At 44.8% G+C, this 22653-nt stretch overlaps 1 protein-coding gene across 2 annotated transcripts in view; it reads left to right on the top strand.

Moving 5' to 3' along the window:
* The window catches only part of kif26ba (kinesin family member 26Ba), a 91828-nt gene that overhangs the window by 55586 nt on the left and 13589 nt on the right, over positions 1-22653 (top strand). For both annotated transcript variants that reach the window (XM_058399434.1, XM_058399433.1), the window contains exons 5-7: positions 5963-6146; positions 21084-21293; positions 21412-21505. In XM_058399434.1, the coding sequence (XP_058255417.1) occupies positions 5963-6146; positions 21084-21293; positions 21412-21505 (488 nt within the window). The remainder of the gene's footprint in view (positions 1-5962; positions 6147-21083; positions 21294-21411; positions 21506-22653) is intronic.

The following is a 22653-nucleotide window of genomic DNA, read 5'->3' as shown; positions in this document are numbered from 1 at the left end:
TGATGTGTGTGTAGAGTTTGTGATGTGTGTGTAGAATGTGTGATGTGTGTGTGTAGAGTGTGTGATGTGTGTGTAGAGTGTGTGATGTGTGTGTAGAGTGTGTGATGTGTGTGTGTAGAGTGTGTGATGTGTGTGTGTAGAGTGTGTGATGTGTGTGTGTAGAGTGTGTGATGTGTGTGTAGAGTGTGTGATGTGTGTGTGTAGAGTGTGTGATGTGTGTGTGTAGAGTGTGTGATGTGTGTGTGTAGAGTGTGTGATGTGTGTGTAGAGTGTGTGATGTGTGTGTGTAGAGTGTGTGATGTGTGTGTGTAGAGTGTGTGTAGAGTGTGTGATGTGTGTGTGTAGAGTGTGTGATGTGTGTGTGTAGAGTGTGTGATGTGTGTGTGTAGAGTGTGTGATGTGTGTGTGTAGAGTGTGTGATGTGTGTGTAGAGTGTGTGATGTGTGTGTGTAGAGTGTGTGATGTGTGTGTAGAGTGTGTGATGATTGTGTGTAGAGTGTGTGATGTGTGTGTAGAGTGTGTGATGTGTGTGTAGAGTGTGTGATGATTGTGTGTAGAGTGTGTGATGTGTGTGTGTAGAGTGTGTGATGATTGTGTGATGTGTGTGTGTAGAGTGTGTGATGTGTGTGTGTAGAGTGTGTGATGTGTGTAGAGTGTGTGATGTGTGTGTGTAGAGTGTGTGATGTGTGTGTGTAGAGTGTGTGATGATTGTGTGTAGAGTGTGCGATGTGTGTGTGTAGAGTGTGTGATGTGTGTGTAGAGTGTGTGATGTGTGTGTGTAGAGTGTGTGATGTGTGTGTAGAGTGTGTGCTGTGTGTGTGTAGAGTGTGTGATTTGTGTGTGTAGAGTGTGTGATGTGTGTGTGTAGAGTGTGTGATGTGTGTGTGTGTAGAGTGTGTGATGTGTGTGTGTAGAGTGTGCGATGTGTGTGTGTGTAGAGTGTGTGATGATTGTGTGTAGAGTGTGTGATGTGTGTGTGTAGAGTGTGTGATGATTGTGTGTAGAGTGTGTGGTGTGTGTGTGTAGAGTGTGTGATGTGTGTGTAGAGTGTGTGATGTGTGTGTGTAGAGTGTGTGATGTGTGTGTGTGTATGTGTGTGTATGTGTGTGTAGAGTGTGCGATGTGTGTGTGTAGAGTGTGTGATGATTGTGTGTAGAGTGTGTGATGTGTGTGTGTAGAGTGTGTGATGATTGTGTGTAGAGTGTGTGATGATTGTGTGTAGAGTGTGTGATTATTGTGTGTAGAGTGTGTGATATGTGTGTGTAGAGTGTTTGATGATTGTGTGTAGAGTGTGTGATGATTGTGTGTAGAGTGTGTGATGATTGTGTGTAGAGTGTGTGTAGAGTGTGTGATGTGTGTGTGTAGAGTGTGTGATGTGTGTGTGTAGAGTGTGTGATGTGTGTGTGTAGAGTGTGTGATGTGTGTGTGTAGAGTGTGTGATGTGTGTGTAGAGTGTGTGATGATTGTGTGTAGAGTGTGTGATGATTGTGTGTAGAGTGTGTGATGATTGTGTGTAGAGTGTGTGATGTGTGTGTGTAGAGTGTGTGATGTGTGTGTGTAGAGTGTGTGATGTGTGTGTGTAGAGTGTGTGATGATTGTGTGTACAGTGTGTGATGTGTGTGTGTAGAGTGTGTGATGTGTGTGTGTAGAGTGTGTGATGTGTGTGTGTAGAGTGTGTGATGTGTGTGTGTAGAGTGTGTGATGATTGTGTGTAGAGTGTGTGATGTGTGTGTGTAGAGTGTGTGATGTGTGTGTGTAGAGTGTGTGATGATTGTGTGTAGAGTGTGTGATGTGTGTAGAGTGTGTGATGATTGTGTGTAGAGTGTGTGATGATTGTGTGTAGAGTGTGTGATGATTGTGTGTAGAGTGTGTGATGTGTGTGTGTAGAGTGTGTGATGATTGTGTGTAGAGTGTGTGATGATTGTGTGTAGAGTGTGTGATTATTGTGTGTATGAGTGTGTGTGTGTGTGTGTGTGTGTTTGTGTGTGTGTGTGTGTGTAGAGTGTGTGATGTGTGTGTGTAGAGTGTGTGATGTGTGTGTGTAGAGTGTGTGATGTGTGTGTGTAGAGTGTGTGATGATTGTGTGTAGAGTGTGTGATGTGTGTGTAGAGTGTGTGATGTGTGTGTGTAGAGTGTGTGATGATTGTGTGTAGAGTGTGTGATGATTGTGTGTAGAGTGTGTGATGATTGTGTGTAGAGTGTGTGTAGAGTGTGTGATGTGTGTGTGTAGAGTGTGTGATGTGTGTGTGTAGAGTGTGTGATGTGTGTGTGTAGAGTGTGTGATGTGTGTGTGTAGAGTGTGTGATGTGTGTGTGTAGAGTGTGTGATGTGTGTGTGTAGAGTGTGTGATGTGTGTGTAGAGTGTGTGATGTGTGTGTGTAGAGTGTGTGATGTGTGTGTGTAGAGTGTGTGATGTGTGTGTGTAGAGTGTGTGATGTGTGTGTAGAGTGTGTGATGTGTGTGTGTAGAGTGTGTGATGTGTGTCTGTAGAGTGTGTGATGTGTGTGTAGAGTGTGTGATTTGTGTGTGTAGAGTGTGTGATGTGTGTGTGTAGAGTGTGTGATGATTGTGTGTAGAGTGTGTGATGTGTGTGTGTAGAGTGTGTGATGTGTGTGTGTAGAGTGTGTGATGTGTGTGTAGAGTGTGTGATGTGTGTGTGTAGAGTGTGTGATGTGTGTGTAGAGTGTGTGATGTGTGTGTGTAGAGTGTGTGATGTGTGTGTAGAGTGTGTGATTTGTGTGTGTAGAGTGTGTGATGTGTGTGTGTAGAGTGTGTGATGTGTGTGTGATGTGTGTGTGTAGAGTGTGTGATGTGTGTGTGTAGAGTGTGTGATGTGTGTGTGTAGAGTGTGTGATGTGTGTGTAGAGTGTGTGATTTGTGTGTGTAGAGTGTGTGATGTGTGTGTGTAGAGTGTGTGATGTGTGTGTGATGTGTGTGTGATGTGTGTGTGTAGAGTGTGTGATGTGTGTGTGTAGAGTGTGTGATGTGTGTGTGTAGAGTGTGTGTAGAGTGTGTGATGTGTGTGTGTAGAGTGTGTGATGTGTGTGTGTAGAGTGTGTGATGTGTGTGTAGAGTGTGTGATGTGTGTGTAGAGTGTGTGATGTGTGTGTGTAGAGTGTGTGATGTGTGTGTGTAGAGTGTGTGTAGAGTGTGTGATGTGTGTGTGTAGAGTGTGTGATGTGTGTGTAGAGTGTGTGATGTGTGTGTGTAGAGTGTGTGATGTGTGTGTAGAGTGTGATGTGTGTGTGTAGAGTGTGTGATGTGTGTGTGTAGAGTGTGTGATGTGTGTGTAGAGTGTGTGATGTGTGTGTGTAGAGTGTGTGATGTGTGTGTAGAGTGTGTGATGTGTGTGTGTAGAGTGTGTGATGTGTGTGTGTAGAGTGTGTGATGTGTGTGTAGAGTGTGTGATGTGTGTGTGTAGAGTGTGTGATGTGTGTGTAGAGTGTGTGATGTGTGTGTGTAGAGTGTGTGATGTGTGTGTGTAGAGTGTGTGATGTGTGTGTGTAGAGTGTGTGATGTGTGTGTAGAGTGTGTGATGTGTGTGTGTAGAGTGTGTGATGTGTGTGTGTAGAGTGTGTGATGTGTGTGTAGAGTGTGTGATGTGTGTGTAGAGTGTGTGATGTGTGTGTGTAGAGTGTGTGATGTGTGTGTAGAGTGTGTGATGTGTGTGTGTAGAGTGTGTGATGTGTGTGTGTAGAGTGTGTGATGTGTGTGTGTAGAGTGTGTGATGTTTGTGTGTAGAGTGTGTGATGTGTGTGTAGAGTGTGTGATGTGTGTGTGTAGAGTGTGTGATGTGTGTGTGTAGAGTGTGTGATGATTGTGTGTAGAGTGTGTGATGTGTGTGTGTAGAGTGTGTGATGTGTGTGTGTAGAGTGTGTGATGTGTGTGTAGAGTGTGTGATGTGTGTGTAGAGTGTATGATGTGTGTGTGTAGAGTGTGTGATGTGTGTGTAGAGTGTGTGATGTGTGTGTGTAGAGTGTGTGATGTGTGTGTAGAGTGTGTGATGTGTGTGTGTAGAGTGTGTGATGTGTGTGTAGAGTGTGTGATGTGTGTGTGTAGAGTGTGTGATGTGTGTGTGTAGAGTGTGTGATGATTGTGTGTAGAGTGTGTGATGTGTGTGTGTAGAGTGTGTGATGTGTGTGTGTAGAGTGTGTGATGTGTGTGTGTAGAGTGTGTGATGTGTGTGTGTAGAGTGTGTGATGATTGTGTGTAGAGTGTGTGATGTGTGTGTGTAGAGTGTGTGATGTGTGTGTAGAGTGTGTGATGTGTGTGTGTAGAGTGTGTGATGTGTGTGTAGAGTGTGTGATGTGTGTGTGTAGAGTGTGTGATGTGTGTGTGTAGAGTGTGTGATGATTGTGTGTAGAGTGTGTGATGTGTGTGTGTAGAGTGTGTGATGTGTGTGTGTAGAGTGTGTGATGTGTGTGTGTAGAGTGTGTGATGTGTGTGTGTAGAGTGTGTGATGATTGTGTGTAGAGTGTGTGATGTGTGTGTGTAGAGTGTGTGATGTGTGTGTGTAGAGTGTGTGATGTGTGTGTGTGTTTTTTGGTATCTTGGGCTTTTTTGATCCTGAGTGTATGTTTATAAAGTCTTAAAGTGTCACAGTAATGAAGGTGTTATTCCGGATTATTTGGATCTCTGTGTTTTTGATTGGATAGTTTTCTTAATTGTTTTCTAATATTTTGGCATTCTGTGTCAAACCATTTTTCATTGTTCTGTGTTACCAAATTGTTTTAATTGACTTATTTGTGCGGTAATGAAAATATGATTGATGATTGATGCCTTTGTTACTGTGAGTGTATGTCATGTTTAGAAATCTGTCTAATAGTGTTTGGATTTCCTGCCTCTTGCTTTCTGGACCAGTTCTGTGGTGTTTTGGGAACATCTGTATGGGTTCTGGATGTTGTACAGATTACTGGGCTGTGTGTGTAGTGGGGTTAGTTTCTGTCCTTTTAATGAACACAGTAATTTGGCTGTGGTCAGACAGAGGGGTTAGTGGCTTAACGGTGAATGCACTGAGATAGAAAGGGTCTAAATCTGTTATCATGTAATCTACTGGGCTGTTACCAAGAGGTGAAGAGTCTCCTCGTGTCCTTCCGTTTATAATGTACAGACCCAGGCTTTGACAGAGCTGCAGCAGGTCCTTTCCATTTTTATTGACCTGCGAGTCAAAGTTGTGGTGGGGAAGGTTGGTCGGGTTTCTTGGGTAATGTTGTCCGAATATAAAATTGCTTCCATCCTCTGTGTTAAAGTCTCTCTCCCTCTCTCTCTCTCTCTCTCTCTCTCTCTCCCTCTCTCTCACTCTCTCTCTCTCTCCCTCTCCCTCTCTCTCTCTGTCTCTCTCTCTCCCTCTCTCTCTCTCTCTCTCTCTCATTCCCTCACCCAGTAACAGAAAAATGTTTAGACAGAGCTGCTAATTTCCAGAGAAAAGTTGTTGGGCATTTTGGATGGGCCAAGGTTTTAAACTTCATAAACTTCACTGAGTCATGCTGTGTGTGTGTGTGTGTGTGTGTGTGTGTGCATTAAGTTCAGCTGCACCCATTAAAAACCTGAAGTTCCTCCAAGCATGTTCACACTGACAGCTGAGCCAAGGAGATGAGACAGCCAACACTGTGTGTGTGTGTGTGTGTGTGTGTGTGTGTGTGTGTGTGGAGGCAAACATGCTCCATAAGGACAGTGATTCACTGTTGCAGCCAAGCTACTAAACAGAACTTCACACTTTCTGATGGCAAGGAATCATGGGAACTGTAGTTCAAAGGTCATAAACACTTTAACCCTTACAGAGAGAGAGACAGAGAGACAGACAGACAGAGACAGACAGACAGAGAGAGACAGAAAGAGACAGAGAGACAGACAGATAGACAGAAAGAGAAACAAACAGTCAGAGAGACAGACAGAGAGACAGACAGGTGAACTGTGTGTGGTCTGTAACTATTTTTAATTGATTAAACATTTCCTCTCTCAGAGCGGCTCAGAAACTAAACCTGTCTTCTAAAAAGAAGAAGCTGAAGCCGACTCCCACTGCTCCACTGGCCCCACCCCTTTTTCCAACCAACTTTAGTGGAATCCTGCAGGTCACTCCTCCTCCAGCCCCGCCCTGTCTGCTCAGAGCTGTCAGTAAAGTAAGAGATAATCCAGGACTCGGCAAGGTGAGTTTCATGTCTTCTGGTCACATGATCCTTTAATCACCATAATGGCTCACCATAATCTGCCCTATATGTGTATTGTGTGTGATTTGTATGTGATTTGTGTGTGTGTGTGATGTGTGTGTAGAGTGTGTGTAGAATATGTGATGTGTGGGTAGAGTCTATGTAGAGTATGTGTAGAGTGTATGTAAAGTGTGTGATGTGTGTGTAGAGTGTGTGATGTTTGTGTAGAGTGTGTGATGTGTGTGTAGAGTGTGTGATGTGTGTGCAGAGTGTGTGATGTGTGTGTAGAGTGTGTGATGTGTGTGCAGAGTGTGTGATGTGTGTGTAGAGTGTGTGATGTGTGTGTAGAGTGTGTGATGTGTGTGTAGAGTGTGTGATGTGTGTGCAGAGTGTGTGATGTGTGTAGAGTGTGTGATGTGTGTAGAGTGTGTGATGTGTGTAGAGTGTGTGATGTGTGTGCAGAGTGTGTGATGTGTGTGCAGAGTGTGTGATGTGTGTGATGTATGTGTAGAGTGTGTGATGTGTGTGCAGAGTGTGTGATGTGTGTGTAGAGTGTGTGATGTGTGTGCAGAGTGTGTGATGTGTGTGTAGAGTGTGTGATGTGTGTGTAGAGTGTGTGATGTGTGTGTAGAGTGTGTGATGTGTGTGCAGAGTGTGTGATGTGTGTAGAGTGTGTGATGTGTGTAGAGTGTGTGATGTGTGTAGAGTGTGTGATGTGTGTGCAGAGTGTGTGATGTGTGTGCAGAGTGTGTGATGTGTGTGATGTATGTGTAGAGTGTGTGATGTGTGTGCAGAGTGTGTGATGTGTGTGTAGAGTGTGTGATGTGTGTGTAGAGTGTGTGATGTATGTGTAGAGTGTGTGATGTATATGTAGAGTGTGTGATGTATGTGTAGAGTGTGTGATGTGTGTGTAGAGTGTGTGATGTGTGTGTAGAGTGTGTGATGTATGTGTAGAGTGTGTGATGTATGTGCAGAGTGTGTGATGTCTGTGTAGAGTGTGTGATGTATGTGTAGAGTGTGTGATGTGTGTGTAGAGTGTGTGATGTGTGTGTAGAGTGTGTGATGTATGTGTAGAGTGTGTGATGTGTGTGTAGAGTGTGTGATGTATGTGTAGAGTGTGTGATGTGTGTGTAGAGTGTGTGATGTGTGTGTAGAGTGTGTGATGTGTGTGTAGAGTGTGTGATGTATGTGTAGAGTGTGTGATGTGTGTGTAGAGTGTGTGATGTGTGTGTAGAGTGTGTGATGTGTGTGTAGAGTGTGTGATGTGTGTGTAGAGTGTGTGATGTATGTGTAGAGTGTGTGATGTGTGTGTAGAGTGTGTGATGTGTGTGTAGAGTGTGTGATGTGTGTGTAGAGTGTGTGATGTGTGTGTAGAGTGTGTGATGTATGTGTAGAGTGTGTGATGTGTGTGCAGAGTGTGTGATGTGTGTAGAGTGTGTGATGTGTGTGCAGAGTGTGTGATGTGTGTAGAGTGTGTGATGTGTGTGCAGAGTGTGTGATGTGTGTAGAGTGTGTGATGTGTGTGTAGAGTGTGTGATGTATGTGTAGAGTGTGTGATGTATGTGTAGAGTGTGTGATGTGTGTGTAGAGTGTGTGATGTGTGTGTAGAGTGTGTGATGTGTGTGCAGAGTGTGTGATGTGTGTGATGTATGTGTAGAGTGTGTGATGTGTGTGCAGAGTGTGTGATGTGTGTGTAGAGTGTGTGATGTGTGTGCAGAGTGTGTGATGTGTGTGTAGAGTGTGTGATGTGTGTGTAGAGTGTGTGATGTGTGTGTAGAGTGTGTGATGTGTGTGCAGAGTGTGTGATGTGTGTAGAGTGTGTGATGTGTGTAGAGTGTGTGATGTGTGTAGAGTGTGTGATGTGTGTGCAGAGTGTGTGATGTGTGTGCAGAGTGTGTGATGTGTGTGATGTATGTGTAGAGTGTGTGATGTGTGTGCAGAGTGTGTGATGTGTGTGTAGAGTGTGTGATGTGTGTGTAGAGTGTGTGATGTATGTGTAGAGTGTGTGATGTATATGTAGAGTGTGTGATGTATGTGTAGAGTGTGTGATGTGTGTGTAGAGTGTGTGATGTGTGTGTAGAGTGTGTGATGTATGTGTAGAGTGTGTGATGTATGTGTAGAGTGTGTGATGTGTGTGTAGAGTGTGTGATGTATGTGTAGAGTGTGTGATGTGTGTGTAGAGTGTGTGATGTGTGTGTAGAGTGTGTGATGTATGTGTAGAGTGTGTGATGTGTGTGTAGAGTGTGTGATGTATGTGTAGAGTGTGTGATGTGTGTGTAGAGTGTGTGATGTGTGTGTAGAGTGTGTGATGTGTGTGTAGAGTGTGTGATGTATGTGTAGAGTGTGTGATGTGTGTGTAGAGTGTGTGATGTATGTGTAGAGTGTGTGATGTATGTGTAGAGTGTGTGATGTGTGTGTAGAGTGTGTGATGTGTGTGTAGAGTGTGTGATGTGTGTGTAGAGTGTGTGATGTGTGTGTAGAGTGTGTGATGTATGTGTAGAGTGTGTGATGTGTGTGCAGAGTGTGTGATGTGTGTAGAGTGTGTGATGTGTGTGCAGAGTGTGTGATGTGTGTAGAGTGTGTGATGTGTGTGTAGAGTGTGTGATGTGTGTGTAGAGTGTGTGATGTATGTGTAGAGTGTGTGATGTATGTGTAGAGTGTGTGATGTATGTGTAGAGTGTGTGATGTGTGTGCAGAGTGTGTGATGTGTGTAGAGTGTGTGATGTGTGTGCAGAGTGTGTGATGTGTGTAGAGTGTGTGATGTGTGTGTAGAGTGTGTGATGTATGTGTAGAGTGTGTGATGTATGTGTAGAGTGTGTGATGTGTGTGTAGAGTGTGTGATGTGTGTGTAGAGTGTGTGATGTGTGTGCAGAGTGTGTGATGTGTGTAGAGTGTGTGATGTGTGTGCAGAGTGTGTGATGTGTGTAGAGTGTGTGATGTGTGTGCAGAGTGTGTGATGTGTGTAGAGTGTGTGATGTGTGTGCAGAGTGTGTGATGTGTGTGCAGAGTGTGTGATGTGTGTGATGTATGTGTAGAGTGTGTGATGTGTGTGCAGAGTGTGTGATGTGTGTGCAGAGTGTGTGATGTGTGTAGAGTGTGTGATGTGTGTGTAGAGTGTGTGATGTGTGTGTAGAGTGTGTGTGTAGAGTGTGTGATGTGTGTGTAGAGTGTGTGTAGAGTGTGTGATGTATGTGTAGAGTGTGTGATGTGTGTGATGTATGTGTAGAGTGTGTGATGTGTGTGCAGAGTGTGTGATGTGTGTGATGTGTGTGTAGAGTGTGTGATGTGTGTGTAGAGTGTGTGTGTAGAGTGTGTGATGTGTGTGTAGAGTGTGTGTGTGTGTAGAGTGTGTGATGTGTGTGTAGAGTGTGTGATGTGTGTAGAGTGTGTGATGTGTGTGTAGAGTGTGTGATGTGTGTGTAGAGTGTGTGATGTGTGTGTAGAGTGTGTGATGTATGTGTAGAGTGTGTGATGTATGTGTAGAGTGTGTGATGTGTGTGTAGAGTGTGTGATGTGTGTGCAGAGTGTGTGATGTGTGTGCAGAGTGTGTGATGTGTGTAGAGTGTGTGATGTGTGTAGAGTGTGTGATGTGTGTAGAGTGTGTGATGTGTGTAGAGTGTGTGATGTGTGTAGAGTGTGTGATGTGTGTGCAGAGTGTGTGATGTGTGTAGAGTGTGTGATGTGTGTAGAGTGTGTGATGTGTGTGTAGAGTGTGTGATGTGTGTGTAGAGTGTGTGATGTGTGTGTAGAGTGTGTGATGTATGTGTAGAGTGTGTGATGTGTGTGCAGAGTGTGTGATGTGTGTGCAGAGTGTGTGATGTGTGTGATGTGTGTGTAGAGTGTGTGATGTGTGTGTAGAGTGTGTGATGTGTGTGTAGAGTGTGTGATGTGTGTGTAGAGTGTGTGATGTGTGTGCAGTGTGTGATGTGTGTGTAGAGTGTGTGATGTGTGTGATGTGTGTGTAGAGTGTGTGATGTGTGTGTAGAGTGTGTGATGTGTGTGTAGAGTGTGTGATGTGTGTGTAGAGTGTGTGATGTGTGTGCAGTGTGTGATGTGTGTGTAGAGTGTGTGATGTGTGTGTAGAGTGTGTGATGTGTGTGTAGAGTGTGTGATGTGTGTGCAGTGTGTGATGTGTGTGTAGAGTGTGTGATGTGTGTGTAGAGTGTGTGATGTGTGTGATGTGTGTGATGTGTGTAGAGTGTGTGATGTGTGTGCAGAGTGTGTGATGTGTGTGTAGAGTGTGTGATGTGTGTAGAGTGTGTGATGTGTGTGTTGAGTGTGTGATGTGTGTAGAGTGTGTGATGTGTGTGTAGAGTGTGTGATGTGTGTGTAGAGTGTGTGATGTGTGTGTGTAAAGTGTGTGATGTGTGTGTAGAGTGTGTGATGTGTGTGTAGTGTGTGATGTGTGTGTAGAGTGTGTGATGTGTGTGCAGTGTGTGATGTGTGTGCAGAGTGTGTGATGTGTGTGTGATGTGTGTGTAGAGTGTGTGATGTGTGTAGAGTGTGTGATGTGTGTGTAGAGTGTGTCATGTGTGCAGAGTGTGTGATGTGTGTGTAGAGTGTGTGATGTGTGTAGAGTGTGTGATGTGTGTGTGTAGAGTGTGTGATGTGTGTGTAGAGTGTGTGATGTGTGTGTAGAGTGTGTGATGTGTGTGCAGTGTGTGATGTGTGTGTAGAGTGTGTGATGTGTGTGTAGAGTGTGTGATGTGTGTGCAGAGTGTGTGATGTGTGTGATGTGTGTGTGTAGAGTGTGTGATGTGTGTGTGTCGAGTGTGTGATGTGTGTAGAGTGTGTGATGTGTGTGTAGAGTGTGTGATGTGTGTGCAGAGTGTGTGATGTGTGTAGAGTGTGTGATGTGTGTGCAGAGTGTGTGATGTGTGTGTAGAGTGTGTGATGTGTGTGTTGAGTGTGTGATGTGTGTGTAGAGTGTGTGTGAGTGAGTGTGTGTAGAGTGTGTGATGTGTGTAAAGTGTGTGATGTGTGTGTAGAGTGTGTGATGTGTGTGTGTAGAGTGTGTGATGTGTGTGTGTAGAGTGTGTGTAGAGTGTGTGATGTGTGTGTAGAGTGTGTGATGTGTGTGCAGAGTGTGTGATGTGTGTGATGTATGTGTAGAGTGTGTGATGTGTGTGTAGAGTGTGTGATGTGTGTGCAGAGTGTGTGATGTGTGTAGAGTGTGTGATGTGTGTAGAGTGTGTGATGTGTGTAGAGTGTGTGATGTGTGTGCAGAGTGTGTGATGTGTGTGATGTGTGTGTAGAGTGTGTGATGTGTGTGTAGAGTGTGTGATGTGTGTGTGTGTAGAGTGTGTGATGTGTGTGTAGAGTGTGTGATGTGTGTGTAGAGTGTGTGATGTGTGTGTAGAGTGTGTGATGTGTGTGTAGAGTGTGTGATGTGTGTGCAGTGTGTGATGTGTGTGTAGAGTGTGTGATGTGTGTGTAGAGTGTGTGATGTGTGTGCAGTGTGTGATGTGTGTGTAGAGTGTGTGATGTGTGTGCAGAGTGTGTGATGTGTGTGTAGAGTGTGTGATGTGTGTGTAGAGTGTGTGATGTATGTGTAGAGTGTGTGATGTGTGTGTAGAGTGTGTGATGTGTGTGTAGAGTGTGTGTGTAGAGTGTGTGATGTATGTGTAGAGTGTGTGATGTATGTGTAGAGTGTGTGATGTGTGTGTAGAGTGTGTGATGTGTGTGCAGAGTGTGTGATGTGTGTAGAGTGTGTGATGTGTGTAGAGTGTGTGATGTGTGTAGAGTGTGTGATGTGTGTGCAGAGTGTGTGATGTGTGTGATGTGTGTGTAGAGTGTGTGATGTGTGTGTAGAGTGTGTGATGTGTGTGTAGAGTGTGTGATGTGTGTGTGTGTAGAGTGTGTGATGTGTGTGTAGAGTGTGTGATGTGTGTGTAGAGTGTGTGATGTGTGTGTAGAGTGTGTGATGTGTGTAGAGTGTGTGATGTGTGTAGAGTGTGTGATGTGTGTGTAGAGTGTGTGATGTGTGTGCAGTGTGTGATGTGTGTGTAGAGTGTGTGATGTGTGTGCAGAGTGTGTGATGTGTGTGTAGAGTGTGTGATGTGTGTGTAGAGTGTGTGATGTGTGTGCAGAGTGTGTGATGTGTGTGTAGAGTGTGTGATGTGTGTAGAGTGTGTGATGTGTGTGTAGAGTGTGTGATGTGTGTGTAGAGTGTGTGATGTGTGTGCAGTGTGTGATGTGTGTGCAGAGTGTGTGATGTGTGTGTGATGTGTGTGTAGAGTGTGTGATGTGTGTAGAGTGTGTGATGTGTGTGTAGAGTGTGTCATGTGTGCAGAGTGTGTGATGTGTGTGTAGAGTGTGTGATGTGTGTGCAGAGTGTGTGATGTGTGTGATGTGTGTGTGATGTGTGTGTAGAGTGTGTGATGTGTGTAGAGTGTGTGATGTGTGTGTAGAGTGTGTGATGTGTGTGTGCAGAGTGTGTGATGTGTGTGTAGAGTGTGTGATGTGTGTAGAGTGTGTGATGTGTGTGTGTAGAGTGTGTGATGTGTGTGCAGAGTGTGTGATGTGTGTGAAGAGTGTGTGATGTGTGTGCAGAGTGTGTGATGTGTGTGTGTCGAGTGTGTGATGTGTGTAGAGTGTGTGATGTGTGTGATGTGTGTGTAGAGTGTGTGATGTGTGTAGAGTGTGTGATGTGTGTGTGCAGAGTGTGTGATGTGTGTGTAGAGTGTGTGATGTGTGTGTAGAGTGTGTGATGTGTGTAGAGTGTGTGATGTGTGTGCAGAGTGTGTGATGTGTGTGTAGAGTGTGTGATGTGTGTAGAGTGTGTGATGTGTGTAGAGTGTGTGATGTGTGTGTAGAGTGTGTGATGTGTGTAGAGTGTGTGATGTGTGTGCAGAGTGTGTGATGTGTGTGTAGAGTGTGTGATGTGTGTGTAGAGTGTGTGATGTGTGTGTGTAAAGTGTGTGATGTGTGTGTAGAGTGTGTGATGTGTGTGTAGTGTGTGATGTGTGTGTAGAGTGTGTGATGTGTGTGCAGTGTGTGATGTGTGTGCAGAGTGTGTGATGTGTGTGTGATGTGTGTGTAGAGTGTGTGATGTGTGTAGAGTGTGTGATGTGTGTGTAGAGTGTGTCATGTGTGCAGAGTGTGTGATGTGTGTGTAGAGTGTGTGATGTGTGTAGAGTGTGTGATGTGTGTGTGTAGAGTGTGTGATGTGTGTGTAGAGTGTGTGATGTGTGTGTAGAGTGTGTGATGTGTGTGCAGTGTGTGATGTGTGTGTAGAGTGTGTGATGTGTGTGTAGAGTGTGTGATGTGTGTGCAGAGTGTGTGATGTGTGTGATGTGTGTGTGATGTGTGTGTAGAGTGTGTGATGTGTGTAGAGTGTGTGATGTGTGTGATGTGTGTAGAGTGTGTGATGTGTGTAGAGTGTGTGATGTGTGTGTAGAGTGTGTGATGTGTGTGCAGTGTGTGATGTGTGTAGAGTGTGTGATGTGTGTGCAGAGTGTGTGATGTGTGTGTAGAGTGTGTGATGTGTGTGTTGAGTGTGTGATGTGTGTGTAGAGTGTGTGTGAGTGAGTGTGTGTAGAGTGTGTGATGTGTGTAAAGTGTGTGATGTGTGTGTAGAGTGTGTGATGTGTGTGTAGAGTGTGTGATGTGTGTGCAGTGTGTGATGTGTGTGTAGAGTGTGTGATGTGTGTGTGATGTGTGTGTAGAGTGTGTGATGTGTGTAGAGTGTGTGATGTGTGTGTAGAGTGTGTCATGTGTGCAGAGTGTGTGATGTGTGTGTAGAGTGTGTGATGTGTGTGCAGAGTGTGTGATGTGTGTGATGTGTGTGTGATGTGTGTGTAGAGTGTGTGATGTGTGTAGAGTGTGTGATGTGTGTGTAGAGTGTGTGATGTGTGTGTGCAGAGTGTGTGATGTGTGTGTAGAGTGTGTGATGTGTGTAGAGTGTGTGATGTGTGTGTGTAGAGTGTGTGATGTGTGTGCAGAGTGTGTGATGTGTGTGTAGAGTGTGTGATGTGTGTGCAGAGTGTGTGATGTGTGTGTGTCGAGTGTGTGATGTGTGTAGAGTGTGTGATGTGTGTGATGTGTGTGTAGAGTGTGTGATGTGTGTAGAGTGTGTGATGTGTGTGTGTAGAGTGTGTGATGTGTGTGTAGAGTGTGTGATGTGTGTGTAGAGTGTGTGATGTGTGTAGAGTGTGTGATGTGTGTGCAGAGTGTGTGATGTGTGTGTAGAGTGTGTGATGTGTGTAGAGTGTGTGATGTGTGTAGAGTGTGTGATGTGTGTGTAGAGTGTGTGATGTGTGTAGAGTGTGTGATGTGTGTGTAGAGTGTGTGATGTGTGTGTAGAGTGTGTGATGTGTGTGTAGAGTGTGTGATGTGTGTGCAGAGTGTGTGATGTGTGTGTAGAGTGTGTGATGTGTGTGTAGAGTGTGTGATGTGTGTGTAGAGTGTGTGATGTGTGTGCAGTGTGTGATGTGTGTGCAGAGTGTGTGATGTGTGTGTGATGTGTGTGTAGAGTGTGTGATGTGTGTAGAGTGTGTGATGTGTGTGTAGAGTGTGTCATGTGTGCAGAGTGTGTGATGTGTGTGTAGAGTGTGTGATGTGTGTAGAGTGTGTGATGTGTGTGTGTAGAGTGTGTGATGTGTGTGTAGAGTGTGTGATGTGTGTGTAGAGTGTGTGATGTGTGTGCAGTGTGTGATGTGTGTGTAGAGTGTGTGATGTGTGTGTAGAGTGTGTGATGTGTGTGCAGAGTGTGTGATGTGTGTGATGTGTGTGTGATGTGTGTGCAGAGTGTGTGATGTGTGTAGAGTGTGTGATGTGTGTGATGTGTGTAGAGTGTGTGATGTGTGTGTAGAGTGTGTGATGTGTGTGTGCAGAGTGTGTGATGTGTGTGTTGAGTGTGTGATGTGTGTAGAGTGTGTGATGTGTGTGTGTAGAGTGTGTGATGTGTGTGCAGAGTGTGTGATGTGTGTGTAGAGTGTGTGATGTGTGTGAAGAGTGTGTGATGTGTGTGCAGAGTGTGTGATGTGTGTGATGTGTGTGTGTAGAGTGTGTGATGTGTGTGCAGAGTGTGTGATGTGTGTGCAGAGTGTGTGATGTGTGTGATGTGTGTGTGTAGAGTGTGTGATGTGTGTAGAGTGTGTGATGTGTGTGATGTGTGTGTAGAGTGTGTGATGTGTGTGCAGAGTGTGTGATGTGTGTAGAGTGTGTGATGTGTGTGTGTCGAGTGTGTGATGTGTGTAGAGTGTGTGATGTGTGTGATGTGTGTGTAGAGTGTGTGATGTGTGTGCAGAGTGTGTGATGTGTGTAGAGTGTGTGTGTAGAGTGTGTGATGTGTGTGTAGAGTGTGTGATGTGTGTGTTGAGTGTGTGATGTGTGTAGAGTGTGTGATGTGTGTAAAGTGTGTGATGTGTGTGTAGAGTGTGTGATGTGTGTGTGTAGAGTGTGTGATGTGTGTGTGTAGAGTGTGTGATGTGTGTGTGTAGAGTGTGTGATGTGTGTGTGTAGAGTGTGTAATGTGTGTAGAGTGTGTGATGTGTGTGCAGAGTGTGTGATGTGTGTGTAGAGTGTGTGATGTGTGTGCAGAGTGTGTGATGTGTGTGTAGAGTGTGTGATGTGTGTAGAGTGTGTGATGTGTGTGCAGAGTGTGTGATGTGTGTGTAGAGTGTGTGATGTGTGTGTAGAGTGTGTGATGTGTGTGTAGAGTGTGTGATGTATGTGTAGAGTGTGTGATGTGTGTGTAGAGTGTGTGATGTGTGTGTAGAGTGTGTGATGTGTGTAGAGTGTGTGATGTGTGTGTAGAGTGTGTGATGTATGTGTAGAGTGTGTGATGTATGTGTAGAGTGTGTGATGTGTGTGTAGAGTGTGTGATGTGTGTGTTGAGTGTGTGATGTGTGTAGAGTGTGTGATGTGTGTGTAGAGTGTGTGATGTATGTGTAGAGTGTGTGATGTGTGTGTAGAGTGTGTGATGTGTGTGTAGAGTGTGTGATGTGTGTGTAGAGTTTGTGTGTGTTTAGAGTGTGTGATGTGTGTGTAGAGTGTGTGATGTGTGTGTAGAGTGTGTGATGTGTGTGTAGAGTGTGTGATGTGTGTGTGTGTGTAGAGTGTGTGATGTGTGTGTAGAGTGTGTGATGTGTGTAGAGTGTGTGATGTGTGTGTAGAGTGTGTGATTTGTGTGTGTAGAGTGTGTGATTTGTGTGTAGAGTGTGTGATGTGTGTGTAGAGTGTGTGATGTGTGTGTAGAGTGTGTGATGTGTGTGTGTAGAGTGTGTGATTTGTGTGTGTAGAGTGTGTGATGTGTGTGTAGAGTGTGTGATGTGTGTGTAGAGTGTGTGATGTGTGTGCAGAGTGTGTGATGTGTGTGTGTGTAGAGTGTGTGATGTGTGTGTAGTGTGTGATGTGTGTGTAGAGTGTGTGATGTGTGTGATGTATGTGTAGAGTATGTGATGTGTGTGTAGAGTGTGTGATGTGTGTAGAGTGTGTGATGTGTGTGCAGAGTGTGTGATGTGTGTGTAGAGTGTGTGATGTGTGTGTAGAGTGTGTGATGTGTGTGTAGAGTGTGTGATGTGTGTGTAGAGTGTGTGATGTGTGTGTGTAGAGTGTGTGATGTGTGTGTAGAGTGTGTGATTTGTGTGTGTAGAGTGTGTGATGTGTGTGTAGAGTGTGTGATGTGTGTGTGTAGAGTGTGTGATGTGTGTGCAGAGTGTGTGATGTGTGTGCAGAGTGTGTGATGTGTGTGTAGAGTGTGTGATGTGTGTGTAGAGTGTGGGATGTGTGTGTAGAGTGTGTGATGTGTGTGTAGAGTGTGTGATGTGTGTGTAGAGTGTGTGTGTGTTTAGAGTGTGTGATGTGTGTGTAGAGTGTGTGATGTGTGTGTAGAGTGTGTGATGTGTGTGTAGAGTGTGTGTGTGTTTAGAGTGTGTGATGTGTGTGATGTGTGTGTAGAGTGTGTGATGTGTGTGTAGAGTGTGTGATGTGTGTAGAGTGTGTGATGTGTGTGTGTGTGTAGAGTGTGTGATGTGTGTGTAGAGTGTGTGATGTGTGTGCAGAGTGTGTGATGTGTGTGTAGAGTGTGTGATGTGTGTGTAGAGTGTGTGATGTATGTGTAGAGTGTGTGATGTGTGTGCAGAGTGTGTGATGTGTGTGCAGAGTGTGTGATGTGTGTGTAGAGTGTGTGATGTGTGTGTAGAGTGTGTGATGTGTGTGCAGTGTGTGATGTGTGTGTAGAGTGTGTGATGTGTGTGTAGAGTGTGTGATGTGTGTGTGTAGAGTGTGTGATGTGTGTGTAGAGTGTGTGATTTGTGTGTGTAGAGTGTGTGATGTGTGTGTAGAGTGTGTGATGTGTGTGTGTAGAGTGTGTGATGTGTGTGCAGAGTGTGTGATGTGTGTGCAGAGTGTGTGATGTGTGTGTAGAGTGTGTGATGACTGTGTGTAGAGTGTGGGATGTGTGTGTAGAGTGTGTGATGTGTGTGTAGAGTGTGTGATGACTGTGTGTAGAGTGTGTGATGTGTGTGCAGAGTGTGTGATGTGTGTGCAGAGTGTGTGATGTGTGTGTAGAGTGTGTGATGTGTGTGTAGAGTGTGTGATGTGTGTGTAGAGTGTGTGATGTGTGTGTAGAGTGTGTGATGTGTGTGTAGAGTGTGTGATGTGTGTGTAGAGTGTGTGATGTGTGTGTAGAGTGTGTGATGTGTGTGTAGAGTGTGTGATGTGTGTGCAGAGTGTGTGATGTGTGTGTAGAGTGTGTGATGTGTGTGTAGAGTGTGTGATGTGTGTGTGTGTAGAGTGTGTGATGTGTGTGTAGAGTGTGTGATGTGTGTGTAGAGTGTGTGATGTGTGTGTAGAGTGTGTGATGTGTGTGTAGAGTGTGTGATGTGTGTGTAGAGTGTGTGATGTGTGTGTAGAGTGTGTGATGTGTGTGTAGAGTGTGTGATGTGTGTGTAGAGTGTGTGATGTGTGTGCAGAGTGTGTGATGTGTGTGTAGAGTGTGTGATGTGTGTGTAGAGTGTGTGATGTGTGTGTAGAGTGTGTGATGTGTGTGTAGAGTGTGTGATGTGTGTGTGTAGAGTGTGTGATGTGTGTGTAGAGTGTGTGATGTGTGTGTAGAGTGTGTGATGTGTGTGTAGAGTGTGTGATGTGTGTGTAGAGTGTGTGATGTGTGTGTAGAGTGTGTGATGTGTGTGTAGAGTGTGGGATGTGTGTGTAGAGTGTGTGATGTGTGTGTAGAGTGTGTGATTTGTTTGTGTAGAGTGTGTGATTTGTGTGTAGAGTGTGTGATGTGTGTGTAGAGTGTGTGATGTGTGTGCAGAGTGTGTGATGTGTGTGCAGAGTGTGTGATGTGTGTGCAGAGTGTGTGATGTGTGTGTAGAGTGTGTGATGTGTGTGTGTAGAGTGTGTGATGTGTGTGTAGAGTGTGTGATGTGTGTGCAGAGTGTGTGATGTGTGTGCAGAGTGTGTGATGTGTGTGTAGAGTGTGTGATGTGTGTGCAGAGTGTGTGATGTGTGTGTAGAGTGTGTGATGTGTGTGTAGAGTGTGTGATGTGTGTGTAGAGTGTGTGATGTGTGTGTAGAGTGTGTGATGTGTGTGCAGAGTGTGTGATGTGTGTGCAGAGTGTGTGATGTGTGTGTAGAGTGTGTGATGTGTGTGCAGAGTGTTTGATGTGTGTGTTGAGTGTGTGATGTGTGTGTAGAGTGTGTGATGTGTGTGTAGAGTGTGTGATGTGTGTGCAGAGTGTGTGATGTGTGTGTAGAGTGTGTGATGTGTGTGTAGAGTGTGTGTGTAGAGTGTGGGATGTGTGTGTAGAGTGTGTGATGTGTGTGTAGAGTGTGTGATGTGTGTGTAGTGTGTGATGTGTGTGTAGAGTGTGTGATGTGTGTGTAGAGTGTGTGATGTGTGTGTAGAGTGTGTGTGTGTTTAGAGTGTGTGATGTGTGTGTAGAGTGTGTGATGTGTGTGTAGAGTGTGTGATGTGTGTGCAGAGTGTGTGATGTGTGTGTAGAGTGTGTGATGTGTGTGTAGAGTGTGTGATGTGTGTGTAGAGTGTGTGATGTGTGTGCAGAGTGTGTGATGTGTGTGTGTGTAGAGTGTGTGATGTGTGTGTAGAGTGTGTGATGTGTGTGTAGAGTGTGTGATGTGTGTGTAGAGTGTGTGATGTGTGTGCAGAGTGTGTGATGTGTGTGCAGTGTGTGATGTGTGTGTAGAGTGTGTGATGTGTGTGTAGAGTGTGTGATGTGTGTGTAGAGTGTGTGATGTGTGTGTAGAGTGTGTGATGTGTGTGCAGAGTGTGTGATGTGTGTGTGTGTAGAGTGTGTGATGTGTGTGTAGAGTGTGTGATGTGTGTGTAGAGTGTGTGATGTGTGTGCAGAGTGTGTGATGTGTGTGTAGAGTGTGTGATGTGTGTGTAGAGTGTGTGATGTGTGTGTAGAGTGTGTGATGTGTGTGTAGAGTGTGTGATGTGTGTGCAGAGTGTGTGATGTGTGTGTAGAGTGTGTGATGTGTGTGTAGAGTGTGTGATGTGTGTGTAGAGTGTGTGATGTGTGTGCAGAGTGTGTGATGTGTGTGTGTGTAGAGTGTGTGATGTGTGTGTAGAGTGTGTGATGTGTGTGTAGAGTGTGTGATGTGTGTGTAGAGTGTGTGATGTGTGTGCAGAGTGTGTGATGTGTGTGTAGAGTGTGTGATGTGTGTGTAGAGTGTGTGATGTGTGTGCAGAGTGTGTGATGTGTGTGTGTGTAGAGTGTGTGATGTGTGTGTAGAGTGTGTGATGTGTGTGCAGAGTGTGTGATGTGTGTGCAGAGTGTGTGATGTGTGTGCAGAGTGTGTGATGTGTGTGTAGAGTGTGTGATGTGTGTGCAGAGTGTGTGATGTGTGTGTAGAGTGTGTGATGTGTGTGTAGAGTGTGTGATGTATGTGTAGAGTGTGTGATGTGTGTGTAGAGTGTGTGATGTGTGTGTAGAGTGTGTGATGTATGTGTAGAGTGTGTGATGTGTGTGTAGAGTGTGTGATGTGTGTGTAGAGTGTGTGATGTGTGTGTAGAGTGTGTGATGTGTGTGCAGAGTGTGTGATGTGTGTGTAGAGTGTGTGATGTGTGTGTAGAGTGTGTGATGTGTGTGTAGAGTGTGTGATGTGTGTGTAGAGTGTGTGATGTGTGTGTAGAGTGTGTGATGTGTGTAGAGTGTGTGATGTGTGTGCAGTGTGTGATGTGTGTGTAGAGTGTGTGATGTGTGTGTAGAGTGTGTGATGTGTGTGTAGAGTGTGTGATGTGTGTGTAGAGTGTGTGATGTGTGTGTAGAGTGTGTGATGACTGTGTGTAGAGTGTGTGATGTGTGTGCAGAGTGTGTGATGTGTGTGTAGAGTGTGTGATGTGTGTGTAGAGTGTGTGATGTGTGTGTAGAGTGTGTGATGTGTGTGTAGAGTGTGTGATGTGTGTGTAGAGTGTGTGATGTGTGTGTAGAGTGTGTGATGTGTGTAGAGTGTGTGATGTGTGTGCAGTGTGTGATGTGTGTGTAGAGTGTGTGATGTGTGTGTAGAGTGTGTGATGTGTGTGTAGAGTGTGTGATGTGTGTGTAGAGTGTGTGATGACTGTGTGTAGAGTGTGTGATGTGTGTGTAGAGTGTGTGATGTGTGTGTAGAGTGTGTGATGTGTGTGTGTAGAGTGTGTGATGTGTGTGTAGAGTGTGTGATGTGTGTGTAGAGTGTGTGATGTGTGTGCAGAGTGTGTGTAAAATGTCACCTAATTAACAAATGTTTGATGTTATGAAGTGGGCGGAGTCATGACATTTAACAGAGTCTCATTTCCTCTCTAATTTGGAACACCTTTAAATATCCTCTGGTCTTGTCTGAGGTTACCTCCAAGATGCTAATGTTGGCATTTACACTGGACAAACGTCTCTGCTGTATGCTTTAGAGAACAGGATGTGTGTGTGTGTGTATGTGTGTGTGTATGTGTGTATGTGTGTATGTGTGTGTGTATGTGTGTGTGTCTAGGTGAAGGTGATGCTGCGCGTGTGTGCTGTGTCCCACGCTGAGTCCAGCTCCTTCCTGAAAGTTGACTCTCGTAAGAAACAGGTTAGCATTATGGACCCAGCTGTTAACTCCACCTCTCAGCAGAGCTCCAATCAGAAACGAGGAGCCTCCACCCAAGCCCCACCCAAAATGTTTACCTTTGACTCCGCCTTCTCACATGATGCCTCACAGGTGAATGCTTGTCCTTCTCCACTTCCTGTTTGAATTGTCCTGTGCAACAATACTTAGAAAGTAATATCCCTTATGAAAAAGGAGTGTGTGTGTGTGTGTGTGTGTGTGTGTGTTACAGGCAGAGGTGTGTGCAGGTACAGTAGCGGAGGTGATCCAGTCGGTGGTGAATGGAGCTGATGGATGTGTGTTCTGTTTTGGTCACACCAAACTGGGTGAGATAAGTTGTTGTTGTGCCTGTGTGTGTGTGTGTGTGTGTGTGTGTGTGTGTGTGTGTGCGTGTTATTTATTATTAGATATTTTAAATTTTCAAAATGTATGTTTAATTTCACACTTTTATTTAATCAGCTGTTAAACACAATGTTTAAACTAATTTAACTGATAAATTTCCTTCATTCCTCTTTCTTCACCAATCCAAGTTCTATTTAAACTTTAATAACAATAATAATAATAGTCATTTTTTAACTTTATTTTGAACAAACACTGAAGCAGTAAATTGAGTTTCCTGACACTAATAGACTTTTTGAATATAAAATACACAATATGGCCAAAAGTATTTGCCCCCTTGCTACTGAGAGCAGGTGTTTCAGCCACGCCCACTGCTGATAAGTGAATAAAGTCCAGCACACAGGCCTGCAGTCTCCACAGACACATTAACAGTAGGGCGGGTCATACCGAGGAGCTCAGTGACTTTAAGAGTGATGATGTCATACTCCACTCCACACACGTGAAAAATCATGCTCCATGATCTGACTGGCTGATGGAGGAAGCTGGGTCTGGAGAATGCTAGCTACCAAAACACACAGCCTAACCCCTTAACTAAACCCTAATCCCTAATCCCTAAATCCTCCCCTAATCTCTCCCTAATTCCTAAACCCTAATCCCTGACCTAAACCCTAATCCCTAACCCCAACCTAATCCCTAAATCCTCCCCTAATCTCAATCTAAACCCTAATCCCTAATTCCTAAACCCTAACCCCTTAACTAAACCCTAATCCCTAATCCCTAAATCCTTCCCTAATCTCTCCCTAATTCCTAAACCCTAACCCCAACCTAAACCCTAATCCCTAACCCCAACCTAATCCCTAATCCCTAAATCCTCCCCTAATCTCAACCTAAACCCTAACCCCAACCTAAACTCTAATCCCTAACCCCAACCTAATCCCTAAATCCTCCCCTAATCTCAACCTAAACCCTAAACCCTAACCCCAACCTAATCCCTAATCCCTAACCCCAACCTAATCCCTAATCCCTAAATCCTCCCCTAATCTCAACCTAAACCCTAATTCTTAACCCTAATCCCTAACCCCAACCTAATCCCTAATCCATAAATCCTCCCCTAATCTCAACCTAAACCCTAATT

This window comes from Hemibagrus wyckioides, linkage group LG09, assembly GCF_019097595.1.
Source record: "Hemibagrus wyckioides isolate EC202008001 linkage group LG09, SWU_Hwy_1.0, whole genome shotgun sequence".
NCBI classification, from domain to species: domain Eukaryota; kingdom Metazoa; phylum Chordata; class Actinopteri; order Siluriformes; family Bagridae; genus Hemibagrus; species Hemibagrus wyckioides.
Note: the sequence above shows the minus strand (reverse complement) of the source record. Positions and strands in the feature narration are given on the sequence as shown.